Raw genomic sequence first — 16,310 nt, 5'->3', positions numbered from 1 at the left:
CTCATCACTACCTCATCACTACCTCACCACACACAGCTTTTTATTCTCAAGTCAGTTTGGTGGAAACGCCACATGTTTTCTTCATGCAGATTTTAGAATATTTGCATGAAAATCTGTCGTGTAGTGGTTTATAGTACTCAAGTAAAAATACTTTAAAGTACTTAAGTAGTTTTTTGGGGTATCTGTACTTTACTATTTATATTTTTGACAACATTTACTCCACTACGGTCCTAAAGAATTAAGGTACTTTTTACTCCGTACATTTTCCCTGACACCCAAAAGTACTCGTTACATTTGTAATGCTCAGCAGGACAGGAAACTGGTCAAATTCACACACTTATCAAGAGAATGTCCCTGGTCATCCCTACTGCCTCTGATCTGGCAGACTCACTAAACACAAATGCTTTGTGTGCAAATGATGTCTGAGTGTTGGAGTGTGGCCCCTGACTATCAGTAAATAAATAAAACAACAAAATGGTGCCCTTTGGTTTGCTTAATATAAGGAATGTGAAATGATTAATACTTTTACTTTTGATACTTAAGTATATTTCAAACCAAATACTTTGAGACTTTTACTCAAGTAATATTTTACTGGGTGTCTGTCACTTTTACTTGAGTAATTTTCTATTAAGGTATCTTTACTTTTACTCAAGTATGACAATTGAGTACTTTTTCCACCACTGCTAAACTTGTGAGAGAGAGATTGAGAGGATTTAGTTAGACCAAACTAAGCCAGTGGTTAGAGGATTTAGTTAGACCAAACTAAGCCAGTGGTTAGAGGATTTAGTTAGACCAAACTAAGTCAGTGGTTAGAGGATTTAGTTAGACCAAACTAAGCCAGTGGTTTTAGAGGATTTAGTTAGACCAAACTAAGCCAGTGGTTAGAGGATTTAGTTAGACCAAACTAAGTCAGTGGTTAGAGGATTTAGTTAGACCAAACTAAGCCAGTGGTTAGAGGATTTAGTTAGACCAAACTAAGCCAGTGGTTAGAGGATTTAGTTAGACCAAACTAAGCCAGTGGTTTTAGAGGATTTAGTTACACCAAACTAAGCCAGTGGTTTTAGAGGATTTAGTTAGACCAAACTAAGCCAGTGGTTAGAGGATTTAGTTAGACCAAACTAAGCCAGTGGTTTTAGAGGATTTAGTTAGACCAAACTAAGCCAGTGGTTAGAGGATTTAGTTAGACCAAACTAAGCCAGTGGTTAGAGGATTTAGTTAGACCAAACTAAGCCAGTGGTTAGAGGATTTAGTTAGACCAAACTAAGCCAGTGGTTTTAGAGGATTTAGTTAGACCAAACTAAGCCAGTGGTTAGAGGATTTAGTTAGACCAAACTGATTCTGGCATGTTGTTTCTGTATGTGTATGTTAAGTTATTCACTATTTAAAAAATGTATATATTTCTCTCTCTCCTTAGAGAGGTCTTCAAATGAGACCATAAAGGGTTATATCTTCTGACAGACAGCAACCCGAGACTGACCAACACAACCACAGACCTCCAACCGTGTTCCCACAGTATGGTCATGTCTGGTCTGACCAGGTCCAGCAGTGTACACAACGATCACAGCGGTCACAACCTGTCCTCAACCACAACCACGCACGGTCACCACCCCGATCAGAGCGGTGCGGTCGCCGTGGGCGGTTGTGGTCTCACTCCGGTCCTGGACTATACGGCTGAGATGGAGCGCTACCAATCCTTCGCTAACTTCTACACTAAAACCAACGTGAATATGAACGCAGTTAACAGCATGAACTTCCCTCAGTCGGCCAAGCTCGCCCACATCACCGCTCCTATGTTCCCCGGCGGCAGGCTCGGAGTGGGCGTGGCGGGCGTGACGCCGTGGGGTTGTCATGACAACATCAACATGAATATGAACGTCAACGCGGCGATGCTTTGGGGGCGGAAACCTCCCGTGCATCAGACCACGCCCCTAGCGCCGCCCACAACACACCCGTCGCCCTCGACAACGCACATGCAGCCCCACCGGACCGGCGCCGTGGCGGGCGGTCAGGGTGGAGAGGGCAAGCAGCACGCAAGACATGGAGGACACGCCTCCTCACAGGGACAGGAAATGCATCATCATCACGGGAATAACAACTTCCAGTCCGGCTATGCTGCCGCCAATCACATGACCAAACAGGGCCATGCCCACCAGGACATGCTCAGCCTATCGAATCGCAGCAGCAGTGGCAACGGAGGAGGAGGCGGAGTCAACGGGGTCAACATGTCCAACTTCCCCGCCGGAATGCTGGGGTTACCACCCGGAGTCATCGTCATGGCGATGGGGTCGCACAATAACATTTCGGACTCCTCCCACTTCCAGATGACGACCAATCATAACCAACTTCTGTCGGACTGCCACCATGTCAACCAGACAAACCCCTCACCCTGCTCTTCAACCTCGCCGGGGATGACCTCTGGGGGTCAGGGGTCAGGAGCCTCCAAGAGGAAGAGGAAGCGGTGTGGAGTGTGTGCCCCCTGCAGAAGACTGATTAACTGTGGGGTGTGTTCAGCCTGTAGAAACAGGAAGACAGGTCATCAGATCTGTAAGTTCAGGAAGTGTGACGAACTGAAGAAGAAGGCTGGGAGTATACAGCTAGAGGTAGGAGACAGACACACACACACACACACACAGACACACACACACACACAGACACACACACACACACACACACACACACACACACACTTACACACACTTACACACACACACACACACACACACACACACACACACACACACACCCCCTCATGGATTTAAAAGGACCGGTGTGAGGAATATGTTGGAAACTCCCTCCGGCTGTCCCTGCACCAATCCAATGCTTTTTTAAATGCGTGAGGGTTTAGTGAACAAGTGCACACTTCAGGATAGGGGTAGAGAATCAGAATGCAGCCTATTCCATCCCTAGCCCCTACCACGTAGGCCAGGGGTCTCAAACCCACTCGGTCCTCAACGAGGTACGGAACATTTATTATATTTTCTCTTCGGCAAAAGATAGTTTTAGGAATTTTCGACCCTGTTGGTCACGTCATAACCGTTAGAGTAAAATCATTATCTCCTCGGTAACTGACTTCAGGGAGGGGGGTGTTGCCAAGGCAACCAAAGACTCATTTGCTATTTGTTTTCTGCAAGAAACCATCAAGTTTCATCCCGTTGTAGATTCCATGTTACTGTAGAGTCCATGTTACTGTAGAGTCAATTTTACTGTAGAGTCCATGTTACTGTAGAGTCCATGTTACTGTAGAGTCCATGTTACTGTAGAGTCCATGTTACTGTAGAGTCCATGTTACTGTAGAGTCCATGTTACTGTAGAGTCCATTTTACTGTAGGGTCCATTTTACAGCAGAGTGCCCATGTTACTGTAGGGTCCATTTTACAGCAGAATGCCCATGTACCTGTCGGGTCCATTTTACAGCAGAATGCCCATGTTACTGTAGGGTCCATTTTACAGCAGAGTGCCCATGTTACCGTAGGGTCCATTTTACAGCAGAGTGCCCATGTTACTGTAGGGTCCATTTTACAGCAGAATGCCCATGTTACTGTAGGGTCCATTTTACAGCAGAATGCCCATGTTACTGTAGGATCCATTTTACAGCAGAATGCCCATGTTACTGTAGAGTCCATTTTACAGCAGATTGCCCATGTTACTGTAGGGTCCATTTTACAGCAGAGTGCCCATGTTACTGTAGGGTCCATTTTACAGCAGAATGCCCATGTTACTGTAGGGTCCATTTTACAGCAGATTGCCCATGTTACTGTAGGGTCCATTTTACAGCAGAGTGCCCATGTTACCGTAGGGTCCATTTTACAGCAGAGTGCCCATGTTACTGTAGGGTCCATTTTACAGCAGAATGCCCATGTTACTGTAGAGTCCATTTTACAGCAGAATGCCCATGTTACTCTAGGGTCCATTTTACAGCAGAATGTCCATGTTACTGAAGGGTCCATTTTACAGCAGAATGCCCATGTTACTGTAGAGTCCATTTTACAGCAGAATGCCCATGTTACTGTAGGGTCCATTTTACAGCAGAATGCCCATGTTACTGTAGGGTCCATTTTACAGCAGAATGCCCATGTTAGTGTAGAGTCCATTTTACAGCAGAATGCCCATGTTACTCTAGGGTCCATTTTACAGCAGAATGCCCATGTTACTGTAGGGTCCATTTTACAGCAGAATGCCCATGTTACTGTAGGGTCCATTTTACTGTAGAGTCCATGTTACTGTAGAGTCCATTTTACTGTAGAGTCCATGTTACTGTAGAGTCCATGTTACTGTAGAGTCCATGTTACTGTAGAGTCCATGTTACTGTAGAGTCCATTTTACTGTAGGGTCCATTTTACAGCAGAGTGCCCATGTTACTGTAGGGTCCATTTTACAGCAGAATGCCCATGTACCTGTAGGGTCCATTTTACAGCAGAGTGCCCATGTTACTGTAGGGTCCATTTTACAGCAGAATGCCCATGTTACTGTAGGGTCCATTTTACAGCAGAGTGCCCATGTTACTGTAGGGTCCATTTTACAGCAGAATGCCCATGTTACTGTAGGGTCCATTTTACAGCAGAATGCCCATGTTACTGTAGGATCCATTTTACAGCAGAATGCCCATGTTACTGTAGAGTCCATTTTACAGCAGATTGCCCATGTTACTGTAGGGTCCATTTTACAGCAGAGTGCCCATGTTACTGTAGGGTCCATTTTACAGCAGAATGCCCATGTTACTGTAGGGTCCATTTTACAGCAGATTGCCCATGTTACTGTAGGGTCCATTTTACAGCAGAGTGCCCATGTTACCGTAGGGTCCATTTTACAGCAGAGTGCCCATGTTACTGTAGGGTCCATTTTACAGCAGAATGCCCATGTTACTGTAGAGTCCATTTTACAGCAGAATGCCCATGTTACTCTAGGGTCCATTTTACAGCAGAATGTCCATGTTACTGAAGGGTCCATTTTACAGCAGAATGCCCATGTTACTGTAGAGTCCATTTTACAGCAGAATGCCCATGTTACTGTAGGGTCCATTTTACAGCAGAATGCCCATGTTACTGTAGGGTCCATTTTACAGCAGAATGCCCATGTTAGTGTAGAGTCCATTTTACAGCAGAATGCCCATGTTACTCTAGGGTCCATTTTACAGCAGAATGCCCATGTTACTGTAGGGTCCATTTTACAGCAGAATGCCCATGTTACTGTAGGATCCATTTTACAGCAGAATGCCCATGTTACTGTAGAGTCCATTTTACAGCAGATTGCCCATGTTACTGTAGGGTCCATTTTACAGCAGAGTGCCCATGTTACTGTAGGGTCCATTTTACAGCAGAATGCCCATGTTACTGTAGGGTCCATTTTACAGCAGAATGCCCATGTTACTGTAGGGTCCATTTTACAGCAGAGTGCCCATGTTACCGTAGGGTCCATTTTACAGCAGAGTGCCCATGTTACTGTAGGGTCCATTTTACAGCAGAATGCCCATGTTACTGTAGAGTCCATTTTACAGCAGAATGTCCATGTTACTGAAGGGTCCATTTTACAGCAGAATGCCCATGTTACTGTAGAGTCCATTTTACAGCAGAATGCCCATGTTACTGTAGGGTCCATTTTACAGCAGAATGCCCATGTTACTGTAGGGTCCATTTTACAGCAGAATGCCCATGTTACTGTAGGGTTCATTTTACAGCAGAATGCACATGTTACTGTAGGGTCTATTTTTACAGCAGAATGCCTATGCTACTGTAGAGTCCATTTTACAGCAGAATGCCCATGTTACTGTAGGGTCCATTTTACAGCAGAATGCCCATGTTACTGTAGGGTCCATTTTACAGCAGAAGACATCTATCTCTCTGTAACATAAATGATATGTGTAACGTAGTATAAACTCTCTCTCTCCCCCTCCCCTCCATCTCTCTCCTTCTCTCTATTGCTATCTCTCTCCCCTCCCCTCCATCTCTCTCCTTCTCTCTATTGCTATCTCTCTCCCCCTCCATCTCTCTCCTTCTCTCTATTGCTATCTCTCTCCCCCTCCATCTCTCTCCTTCTCTCTATTGCTATCTCTCTCCCCCTCCATCTCTCTCCTTCTCTCTATTGCTGTCTCTCTCTCCCCCCTCCCCTCCATCTCTCTCCTCTCCCTCTCTCTCCCCCCTCCCCTCCATCTCTCTCTCCTCTCTCTCTCTCTCTCTCCCCACTCCATCTCTCTCTCTCTCTCTCCCTCCCTCCCCTCCATCTCTCTCTCTCTCTCCCCCCTCCCCTCCATCTCTCTCTCCTCTCTCTCTCTCTCTCTCTCTCTCTCTCCCCTCTCCCCTCCATCTCTCTCTCCTCTCTCTCTCTCTCTCTCTCTCTCTCCCCACTCCATCTCTCTCTCTCTGTCTCTCTCTCTCTCTCTCCCCCTCCCCTCATCTATCTCTCTCTCTCCCCCCTCCCCTCCATCTCTCTCTCCTCTCTCTCTCCCCCCTCCCCTCCATCTCTCTCTCCTCTCCCCTCCATCTCTCTCCTCTCTCTCCCTCTCTCTCTCTCTCCCCCCTCCCCTCCATCTCTCTCTCTCTCCTCTCTCTCTCTCTCTCTCTTTCTCTCTCTCTCTCTCTCTCCCCACTCCATCTCTCTCTCTCCTCTCTCTCTCTTTCTGTGTTATTCAACTCTCCCCACACTGCTCTGCCAGCTCCAATTAACTGTAATTACCAGTACGTGTGTGTGTGTCATCAATGCATGCCTGTGCGTATGTTTGTGTGTGAGCGTGTGTGTGTCATCAATGCATGCCTGTGCGTATGTTTGTGTGTGAGCGTGTGTGTGTGAGCGTGTGTGTGTTAGCGTGTGTGTGTCATCAATGCATGCCTGTGTGTTAGCGTGTGTGTGCCACTTCAGGTTTTCAGGTCCCTTTAGGGAACCAGTGCTCGTCACCAGCTGCTCTCAGTTCTGTTAGCGAGGTAAGCACCACGGCACACTACACATCACACAGTGTCTCTCTCTCACTCTCACCACACACACACACACCCTGCAGAGAGGTGCAGAGTGTGTCAGACTGATAGTTGGTGCAAACTAATGATAATCAGTGTAGAGGAAAGGTGTGTTCACGTCAACATTAGACCTCTGAGTCCTCTCCATACTCCCGCCACGCTGGGGGAGAGGGGGATTTAGCCGTGCTAACCTTCTAATGTAGCATCTAATGGGAGGAGAGCTGTGGGTGACTACCCCAACGTGTGTTCAGGAGCTCATTAGAATGTTCCCTTGCTGCAAGCAGAGGGATCATCTCTGTTCCTCTGGGAGAGGAGGGGAGAGAGAGAAGAGAATGAGAGAGGAGGAGGGAGGGAGAGAGAGCGAGAGGAGGGAGGATAGAAGGGGGAGGATGGAGGGAGGGAGAGAGGAGGGAGGGAGGATGGAGGGAGAGAGGAGAATAAGAGAGGAGGAGGAGGGAGAGGAGGAGGGAGGTAGAGAGGAAGAGATGAGAGAGGAGGGGGGATGAGAAGGTAGGAAAGAGGGAGGAGAAGGAGGGAGGGAGGAGAGAAGGAGTGATGACAGAAGGAGGGAGAGAGGACTGAGGGAGGGAAAGAGAGGGGAGTGAGGAGGGGGAGAGAGGAGGGAGGAATGAGGGAGAGAGGATGGAGGTAGGGAGAGAGGGGGGAAGAGGGAGGGATGAGTAAGGAGTGAGAGAAGGGGGGGTGAGAGGGAGAGAGGAGGGAGGGAGAGATGAGGGGATGAGAGGGAGAGAGGAGGGAGGGATGAGAGGGGGAGAAGAAGGGGGGATTAGAGAGACAGGGATAAGAGGGGAGGGAGAGAGGAGAGAGGCTTGAGTGAGAGAGAGGAAGGAGGGAGGGATGAGAGGGAGGGAGGATTGAGTGAGAGGATGGAGGGAGGGATGAGAGGGAGGGAGAGAGGAGGGAGGATTGAGTGAGAGGTAGGAGGGAGGGATGAGGGGGAGGGAGAGAGGAGGGAGGATTGAGTGAGAGGAAGGAGGGAGGATTGAGGGAAGAGAGAGAGGGAGGCATGAAAGGGAGAGAGGAGGGAGAAATGTATTTGTATTTATTATGGATCCCATTAGTTCCTGCCAAGGCAGCAGCTACTCTTCCTGGGGTTTATTATGGATCCCCATTAGTTCCTGCCAAGGCAGCAGCTACTCTTCCTGGGGTTTATTATGGATCCCCATTAGTTCCTGCCAAGGCAGCAGCTACTCTTCCTGGGGTTTATTATGGATCCCCATTAGTTCCTGCCAAGGCAGCATCTACACTTCCTGGGGTTTATTATGGATCCCCATTAGTTCCTGCCAAGGCAGCAGCTACTCTTCCTGGGGTTTATTATGGATCCCCATTAGTTTCTGCCAAGGCAGCATCTACACTTCCTGGTGTTTATTATGGATCCCCATTAGTTCCTGCCAAGGCAGCAGCTACTCTTCCTGGGGTTTATTATGGATCCCTATTAGTTCCTGCCAAGGCAGCAGCTACTCTTCCTGGGGTTTATTATGGATCCCCATTAGTTCCTGCCAAGGCAGCAGCTACTCTTCCTGGGGTTTATTATGGATCCCCATTAGTTCCTGTCAAGGCAGCAGCTACTCTTCCTGGGGTTTATTATGGATCCCCATTTGTTCCTGATCAGGCAGCACCTACTCTTCCTGGGGTTTATTATGGATCCCCATTAGTTCCTGTCAAGGCAGCAGCTACTCTTCCTGGGGTTTATTATGGATCCCCATTAGTTCCTGCCAAGGCAGCAGCTACTCTTCCTGGGGTTTATTATGGATCCCCATTAGTTCATGCCAAGGCAGCAGCTACTCTTCCTGGGGTTTATTATGGATCCCCATTTGTTCCTGCCAGGGCAGCAGCTACTCTTCCTGGGGTTTATTATGGATCCCCATTAGTTCCTGCCAAGGCAGCAGCTACTCTTCCTGGGGTTTATTATGGATCCCCATGTGTTCCTGCCCAGGCAGCAGCTACTCTTCCTGGGGTTTATTATGGATCCCCATTAGTTCCTGTCAAGGCAGCAGCTACTCTTCCTGGGGTTTATTATGGATCCCCATTAGTTCCTGCCAAGGCAGCATCTACACTTCCTGGGGTTTATTATGGATCCCCATTAGTTCCTGCCAAGGCAGCACCTACTCTTCCTGGGGTTTATTATGGATCCCCATTAGTTCCTGTCAAGGCAGCAGCTACTCTTCCTGGGGTTTATTATGGATCCCCATTAGTTCCTGCCAAGGCAGCATCTACACTTCCTGGGGTTTATTATGGATCCCCATTAGTTCCTGCCAAGGCAGCAGCTACTCTTCCTGGGGTTTATTATGGATCCCCATTAGTTCCTGCCAAGGCAGCATCTACACTTCCTGGTGTTTATTATGGATCCCCATTAGTTCCTGCCAAGGCAGCAGCTACTCTTCCTGGGGTTTATTATGGATCCCTATTAGTTCCTGCCAAGGCAGCAGCTACTCTTCCTGGGGTTTATTATGGATCCCCATTAGTTCCTGCCAAGGCAGCAGCTACTCTTCCTGGGGTTTATTATGGATCCCCATTAGTTCCTGCCAAGACAGCAGCTACTCTTCCTGGGGTTTATTATGGATCCCCATTAGTTCCTGCCAAGGCAGCAGCTACTCTTCCTGGGGTTTATTATGGATCCCCATTAGTTATTGTGAGTGTATAGTGGGCATGTTATTGTGTGTGAATAGTGGGTATGTTATTGTGTGTGTATAGTGGGTATGTTATTGTGTGTGAATAGTGGGTATGTTATTGTGTGTGTATAGTGGGTATGTTATTTTGTGTGTATAGTGGGTATGTTATTGTGTTTGTATAGTGGGTATGTTATTGTGTGTGTGTATAGTGGGTATGTTATTGTGTGTGTATAGTGGGCATGTTATTGTGTGTGTGTGTATAGTGGGCATGTTATTGTGTGTGTGTGTGTATAGTGGGCATGTTATTGTGTGTGTGTGTGTGTATAGTGGGCATGTTATTGTGTGTGTGTGTGTGTATAGTGGGCATGTTATTGTGTGTGTGTGTGTGTGTATAGTGGGCATGTTATTGTGTGTGTGTGTGTGTGTATAGTGGGTATGTTATTGTGTGTGTATAGTGGGCATGTTATTGTGTGTGTATAGTGGGCATGTTATTGTGTGTGTGTGTGTGTGTGTCTTTTCACAGTCCCCCCTGTTCCATAAGGTGTATTTTTATCAGTTTTTAAATCTGATTCTCCTGCTGCATCAGTTACCTGATGTGGAACAGAGTTCCATGTAGTCATGGCTCTATGTAGTACTGTGGAATAGAGTTCCATGTAGTCATGGCTCTATGTAGTACTGTGGAATAGAGTTCCATGTAGTCATGGCTCTATGTAGTACTGTGGAACAGAGTTCCATGTAGTCATGGCTCTATGTAGTACTGTGGAACAGAGTTCCATGTAGTCATGGCTCTATGTTGTACTGTGGAATAGAGGTCCATGTAGTCATGGCTCTATGTAGTACTGTGGAATAGAGTTCCATGTAGTCATGGCTCTATGTGGTACTGTGGAATAGAGTTCCATGTAGTCATGGCTCTATGTAGTACTGTGGAATAGAGTTCCATGTAGTCATGGCTCTATGTAGTACTGTGGAATAGAGTTCCATGTAGTCATGGCTCTATGTTGTACTGTGGAATAGAGGTCCATGTAGTCATGGCTCTATGTAGTACTGTGGAATAGAGTTCCATGTAGTCATGGCTCTATGTGGTACTGTGGAATAGAGTTCCATGTAGTCATGGCTCTATGTAGTACTGTGGAATAGAGTTCCATGTAGTCATGGCTCTATGTAGTACTGTGGAATAGAGTTCCATGTAGTCATGGCTCTATGTGGTACTGTGGAATAGAGTTCCATGTAGTCATGGCTCTATGTAGTACTGTGGAATAGAGTTCCATGTAGTCATGGCTCTATGTAGTACTGTGGAATAGAGTTCCATGTAGTCATGGCTCTATGTGGTACTGTGGAATAGAGTTCCATGTAGTCATGGCTCTATGTAGTACTGTGGAATAGAGTTCCATGTAGTCATGGCTCTATGTAGTACTGTGGAATAGAGTTCCATGTAGTCATGGCTCTATGTAGTACTGTGGAATAGAGTTCCATGTAGTCATGGCTCTATGTAGTACTGTGGAATAGAGTTCCATGTAGTCATGGCTCTATGTAGTACTGTGGAATAGAGTTCCATGTAGTCATGGCTCTATGTGGTACTGTGGAATAGAGTTCCATGTAGCCATGGCTCTATGTAGTACTGTGGAATAGAGTTCCATGTAGTCATGGCTCTATGTAGTACTGTGGAATAGAGTTCCATGTAGTCATGGCTCTGTGTAGTACTGTGGAATAGAGTTCCATGTAGTCATGGCTCTATGTAGTACTGTGGAATAGAGTTCCATGTAGTCATGGCTCTATGTAGTACTGTGGAATAGAGTTCCATGTAGCCATGGCTCTATGTAGTACTGTGGAATAGAGTTCCATGTAGTCATGGCTCTATGTAGTACTGTGGAATAGAGTTCCATGTAGTCATGGCTCTATGTAGTACTGTGGAATAGAGTTCCATGTAGTCATGGCTCTATGTAATACTGTGCACCTCCCATAGTCTGTTCTGGACTTGAGGACTATGAAGAGACCTCTGGTGGCATGTCTTGTGGGGTATGTATGGGTGTCTGAGCTGTGTGCTAGTAGTTTAAACAGACCTCTGGTGGCATGTCTTGTAGGGTATGTATGGGTGTCTGAGCTGTGTGCTAGTAGTTTAAACAGACCTCTGGTGGCATGTCTTGTAGGGTATGTATGGGTGTCTGAGCTGTGTTCTAGTAGTTTAAACAGACCTCTGGTGGCATGTCTTGTGGGGTATGGATGGGTGTCTGAGCTGTGTGCTAGTAGTTTAAACAGACCTCTGGTGGCATGTCTTGTGGGGTATGTATGGGTGTCTGAGCTGTGTTCTAGTAGTTTAAACAGACCTCTGGTGGCATGTCTTGTGGGGTATGTATGGGTGTCTGAGCTGTGTGTTAGTAGTTTAAACAGACCTCTGGTGGCATGTCTTGTGGGGTATGGATGGGTGTCTGAGCTGTGTGTTAGTAGTTTAAACAGACCTCTGGTGGCATGTCTTGTGGGGTATGGATGGGTGTCTGAGCTGTGTTCTAGTAGTTTAAACAGACCTCTGGTGGCATGTCTTGTGGGGTATGTATGGGTGTCTGAGCTGTGTTCTAGTAGTTTAAACAGACCTCTGGTGGCATGTCTTGTGGGGTATGGATGGGTGTCTGAGCACGAGTTTCAATACCAAAAGCTGCACTGAAGTCTAACAAAACAGCCCCCACAATCTGTTTATTACTGAAGTCTAACAAAACAGCCCCCACAATCTGTTTATTACTGAAGTCTAACAAAACAGCCCCCACAATCTGTTTATTACTGAAGTCTAACAAAACAGCCCCCACAATCTGTTTATTACTGAAGTCTAACAAAACAGCCCCCACAATCTGTTTATTATTGAAGTCTAACAAAACAGCCCCCACAATCTGTTTATTACTGAAGTCTAACAAAACAGCCCCCACAATCTGTTTATTATTGAAGTATAACAAAACAGCCCCCACAATCTGTTTATTGTTGAAGTCTAACAAAACAGCCCCCACAATCTGTTTATCATCAATTTCTCTCAGCCAATCATCTGTCATTTATGTAAGTGCTGTGCTTGTTGAATGTCCTTCCCTATAAGCATGCTGAAAGTCTGTTGTCAGTTTGTTTACTGTAAAATAGCATTGTATCTGGTCAAACACAATGTTTTCCAGAAGTTTACTGAGGGTTGAAAACAATCATTTCTTCACCACTTCCACACTGACTTCACAGAATTAAAAAGTACAATTCTTGTCTTTCATAATTCAGTCCGATATGCTTGGATGTGTAGTGTCAGCGTTTGGTGTTGGCATGTCATCCCTAAGGTTGCTAATCTTGCCAATGAAAAAATCATTAGAGTAGGTTAAGGTTTTGTAATGAATGAGCCTTTTTTCCCCAAAATGTCATTTAAGGTGCTCCAAAGCGTTTAACTGTCATTCTTTGTCATTTATCTTCGTTTCATAGTGTAGTTTCTTCTTCTTCTTGTTCAGTTTAGTCTCATTCTAACAGTCCAGTCTCTATTCCCACTGGTCAGTATTCTAACAGTCCAGTCTCTATTCCCACTGGTCAGTATTCTAACAGTCCAGTCCAGTCTCTATTCCCACTGGTCAGTATTCTAACAGTCCAGTCTCTATTCCCACTGGTCAGTATTCTAACAGTCCAGTCCAGTCTCTATTCCCACTGGTCAGTATTCTAACAGTCCAGTCTCTATTCCCACTGGTCAGTATTCTAACAGTCCAGTCTCTATTCCCACTGGTCAGTATTCTAACAGTCCAGTCCAGTCTCTATTCCCACTGGTCAGTATTCTAACAGTCCAGTCTCTATTCCCACTGGTCAGTATTCTAACAGTCCAGTCTCTATTCCCACTGGTCAGTATTCTAACAGTCCAGTCTCTATTCCCACTGGTCAGTATTCTAACAGTCCAGTCTCTATTCCCACTGGTCAGTATTCTAACAGTCCAGTCCAGTCTCTATTCCCACTGGTCAGTATTCTAACAGTCCAGTCTCTATTCCCACTGGTCAGTATTCTAACAGTCCAGTCTCTATTCCCACTGGTCAGTATTCTAACAGTCCAGTCTCTATTCCCACTGGTCAGTATTCTAACAGTCCAGTCTCTATTCCCACTGGTCAGTATTCTAACAGTCCAGTCCAGTCTCTATTCCCACTGGTCAGTATTCTAACAGTCCAGTCCAGTCTCTATTCCCACTGGTCAGTATTCTAACAGTCCAGTCCAGTCTCTATTCCCACTGGTCAGTATTCTAACAGTCCAGTCTCTATTCCCACTGGTCAGTATTCTAACAGTCCAGTCCAGTCTCTATTCCCACTGGTCAGTATTCTAACAGTCCAGTCTCTATTCCCACTGGTCAGTATTCTAACAGTCCAGTCCAGTCTCTATTCCCACTGGTCAGTATTCTAACAGTCCAGTCTCTATTCCCACTGGTCAGTATTCTAACAGTCCAGTCTCTATTCCCACTGGTCAGTATTCTAACAGTCCAGTCCAGTCTCTATTCCCACTGGTCAGTATTCTAACAGTCCAGTCTCTATTCCCACTGGTCAGTATTCGAACAGTCCAGTCTCTATTCCCACTGGTCAGTATTCTAACAGTCCAGTCTCTATTCCCACTGGTCAGTATTCTAACAGTCCAGTCTCTATTCCCACTGGTCAGTATTCTAACAGTCCAGTCCAGTCTCTATTCCCACTGGTCAGTATTCTAACAGTCCAGTCTCTATTCCCACTGGTCAGTATTCTAACAGTCCAGTCTCTATTCCCACTGGTCAGTATTCTAACAGTCCAGTCTCTATTCCCACTGGTCAGTATTCTAACAGTCCAGTCTCTATTCCCACTGGTCAGTATTCTAACAGTCCTGTCCAGTCTCTATTCCCACTGGTCAGTATTCTAACAGTCCAGTCCAGTCTCTATTCCCACTGGTCAGTATTCTAACAGTGCGTTTCCTTCTCTCCTCAGAGTCCTCCCTCAGTGCCCAGTGGAGAAGCTTTCAGATGGTTCTTCTAGATGTCAGACCACAACCTCACTCCAAATGTGACCACAACCTCACTCCAAATGTGACCACAATCTCACTCCAAATGTGACCACAACCTCACTCCAAATGTGACCACAACCTCATTCCAAATGTGACCACAACCTCACTCCAAATGTGACCACAACCTCACTCCAATGTGACCACAACCTCACTCCAATGTGACCACAACCTCACTCCAATGTGACCACAACCTCACTCCAATGTGACCACAACCTCACTCCAATGTGACCACAACCTCACTCCAATGTGACCACAACTTAATCTCAACATGACCACATTGGCACTTCTTCCCTTCCTCACTCAGACAGACAGAGCTCTTATACCTCCAAACCCATACCCAACTTGGAAACTTTACAGTCAGTGGTCTAACCACGGTTGAATAGTGTGATCTAACCACGGTTGAATAGTGTGGTCTAACCACAGTTGAATAGTGTGATCTAACCACGGTTGAATAGTGTGGTCTAACCACGGTTGAATAGTGTGATCTAACCACGATCTCCCAACTCCACTGATCATGATCCTTTCCTACTACTACCATACTACAGTGGACTACACTACTAGTATACTAGTGGACTACAGTACTACTGCTATACTACAGTGGAATATACTACTAGTATACTAGTGGACTACACTACTACTACTACTATACTACAGTGGACTACACTACTACAACTACTATACTACAGTGGACTACACTACTACTACTACTATACTACAGTGGACTACACTACTAGTATACTAGTGGACTACACTACTACTACTACTACTACTATACTACAGTGGACTACACTACTAGTATACTAGTGGACTACACTACTACTGCTATACTACAGTGGAATATACTACTAGTATACTAGTGGACTACACTACTACTACTACTATACTACAGTGGACTACACTACTACTACTACTATACTACAGTGGACTACACTACTACTACTACTATACTACAGTGGACTACACTACTAGTATACTAGTGGACTACACTACTACTACTACTACTATACTACAGTGGACTACACTACTAGTATACTAGTGGACTACACTACTACTACAACTATTATACTACAGTGGACTACACTACCATACTACAGTGGACTACACTACTACTATACTACAGTGGGCTACACTACTACTGCCATACTACAGTGGACTACACTACTACTATACTACAGTGGACTATACTACTACTACTGCTATACTACAGTGGACTATACTACTACTACTGCTATACTACAGTGGACTACACTACTACTATACTACAGTGGACTATACTACTACTACTGCTATACTACAGTGGACTACACTACTACTATACTACAGTGGACTATACTACTACTACTGCTATACTACAGTGGACTACACTACCACTATACTACAGTGGACTACACTACTACTATACTAGTGGACTACACTACTACTACAACTACTATACTACAGTATACTACACTACTACTACTATACTATAGTGGACTACACTACTACTATACTACAGTGGACTACACTACTACTATACTAGTAGACTACACTACTACTACAACTACTATACTACAGTAGACTACACTACTACTACTATACTACAGTGGACTACACTACTACTATACTACAGTGGACTACACTACTACTATACTAGTGGACTACACTACTACTACAACTACTATATTACAGTAGACTACACTACTACTACTATACTACAGTGGACTACACTACAACTATACTA

General features: G+C 45.5%; 1 protein-coding gene across 1 annotated transcript; it reads left to right on the top strand.

Moving 5' to 3' along the window:
* Positions 1–1,419: 1,419 nt before the first annotated feature.
* LOC118942984 lies at positions 1,420–15,212 on the top strand. The gene is made up of 2 exons (XM_036958443.1): positions 1,420–2,600; positions 14,515–15,212. Exons 1-2 carry the CDS (start codon positions 1,515–1,517, stop codon positions 14,560–14,562), a joined length of 1,134 nt encoding a protein of 377 aa, XP_036814338.1. The 5' UTR covers positions 1,420–1,514; the 3' UTR covers positions 14,563–15,212.
* Positions 15,213–16,310: the final 1,098 nt, after the last annotated feature.

The sequence above is a fragment of the Oncorhynchus mykiss genome, chromosome 21, assembly GCF_013265735.2.
Source record: "Oncorhynchus mykiss isolate Arlee chromosome 21, USDA_OmykA_1.1, whole genome shotgun sequence".
Classification (NCBI taxonomy): Eukaryota; Metazoa; Chordata; class Actinopteri; order Salmoniformes; family Salmonidae; genus Oncorhynchus; species Oncorhynchus mykiss.
This window is presented reverse-complemented; position numbering and strand designations above follow the sequence as displayed.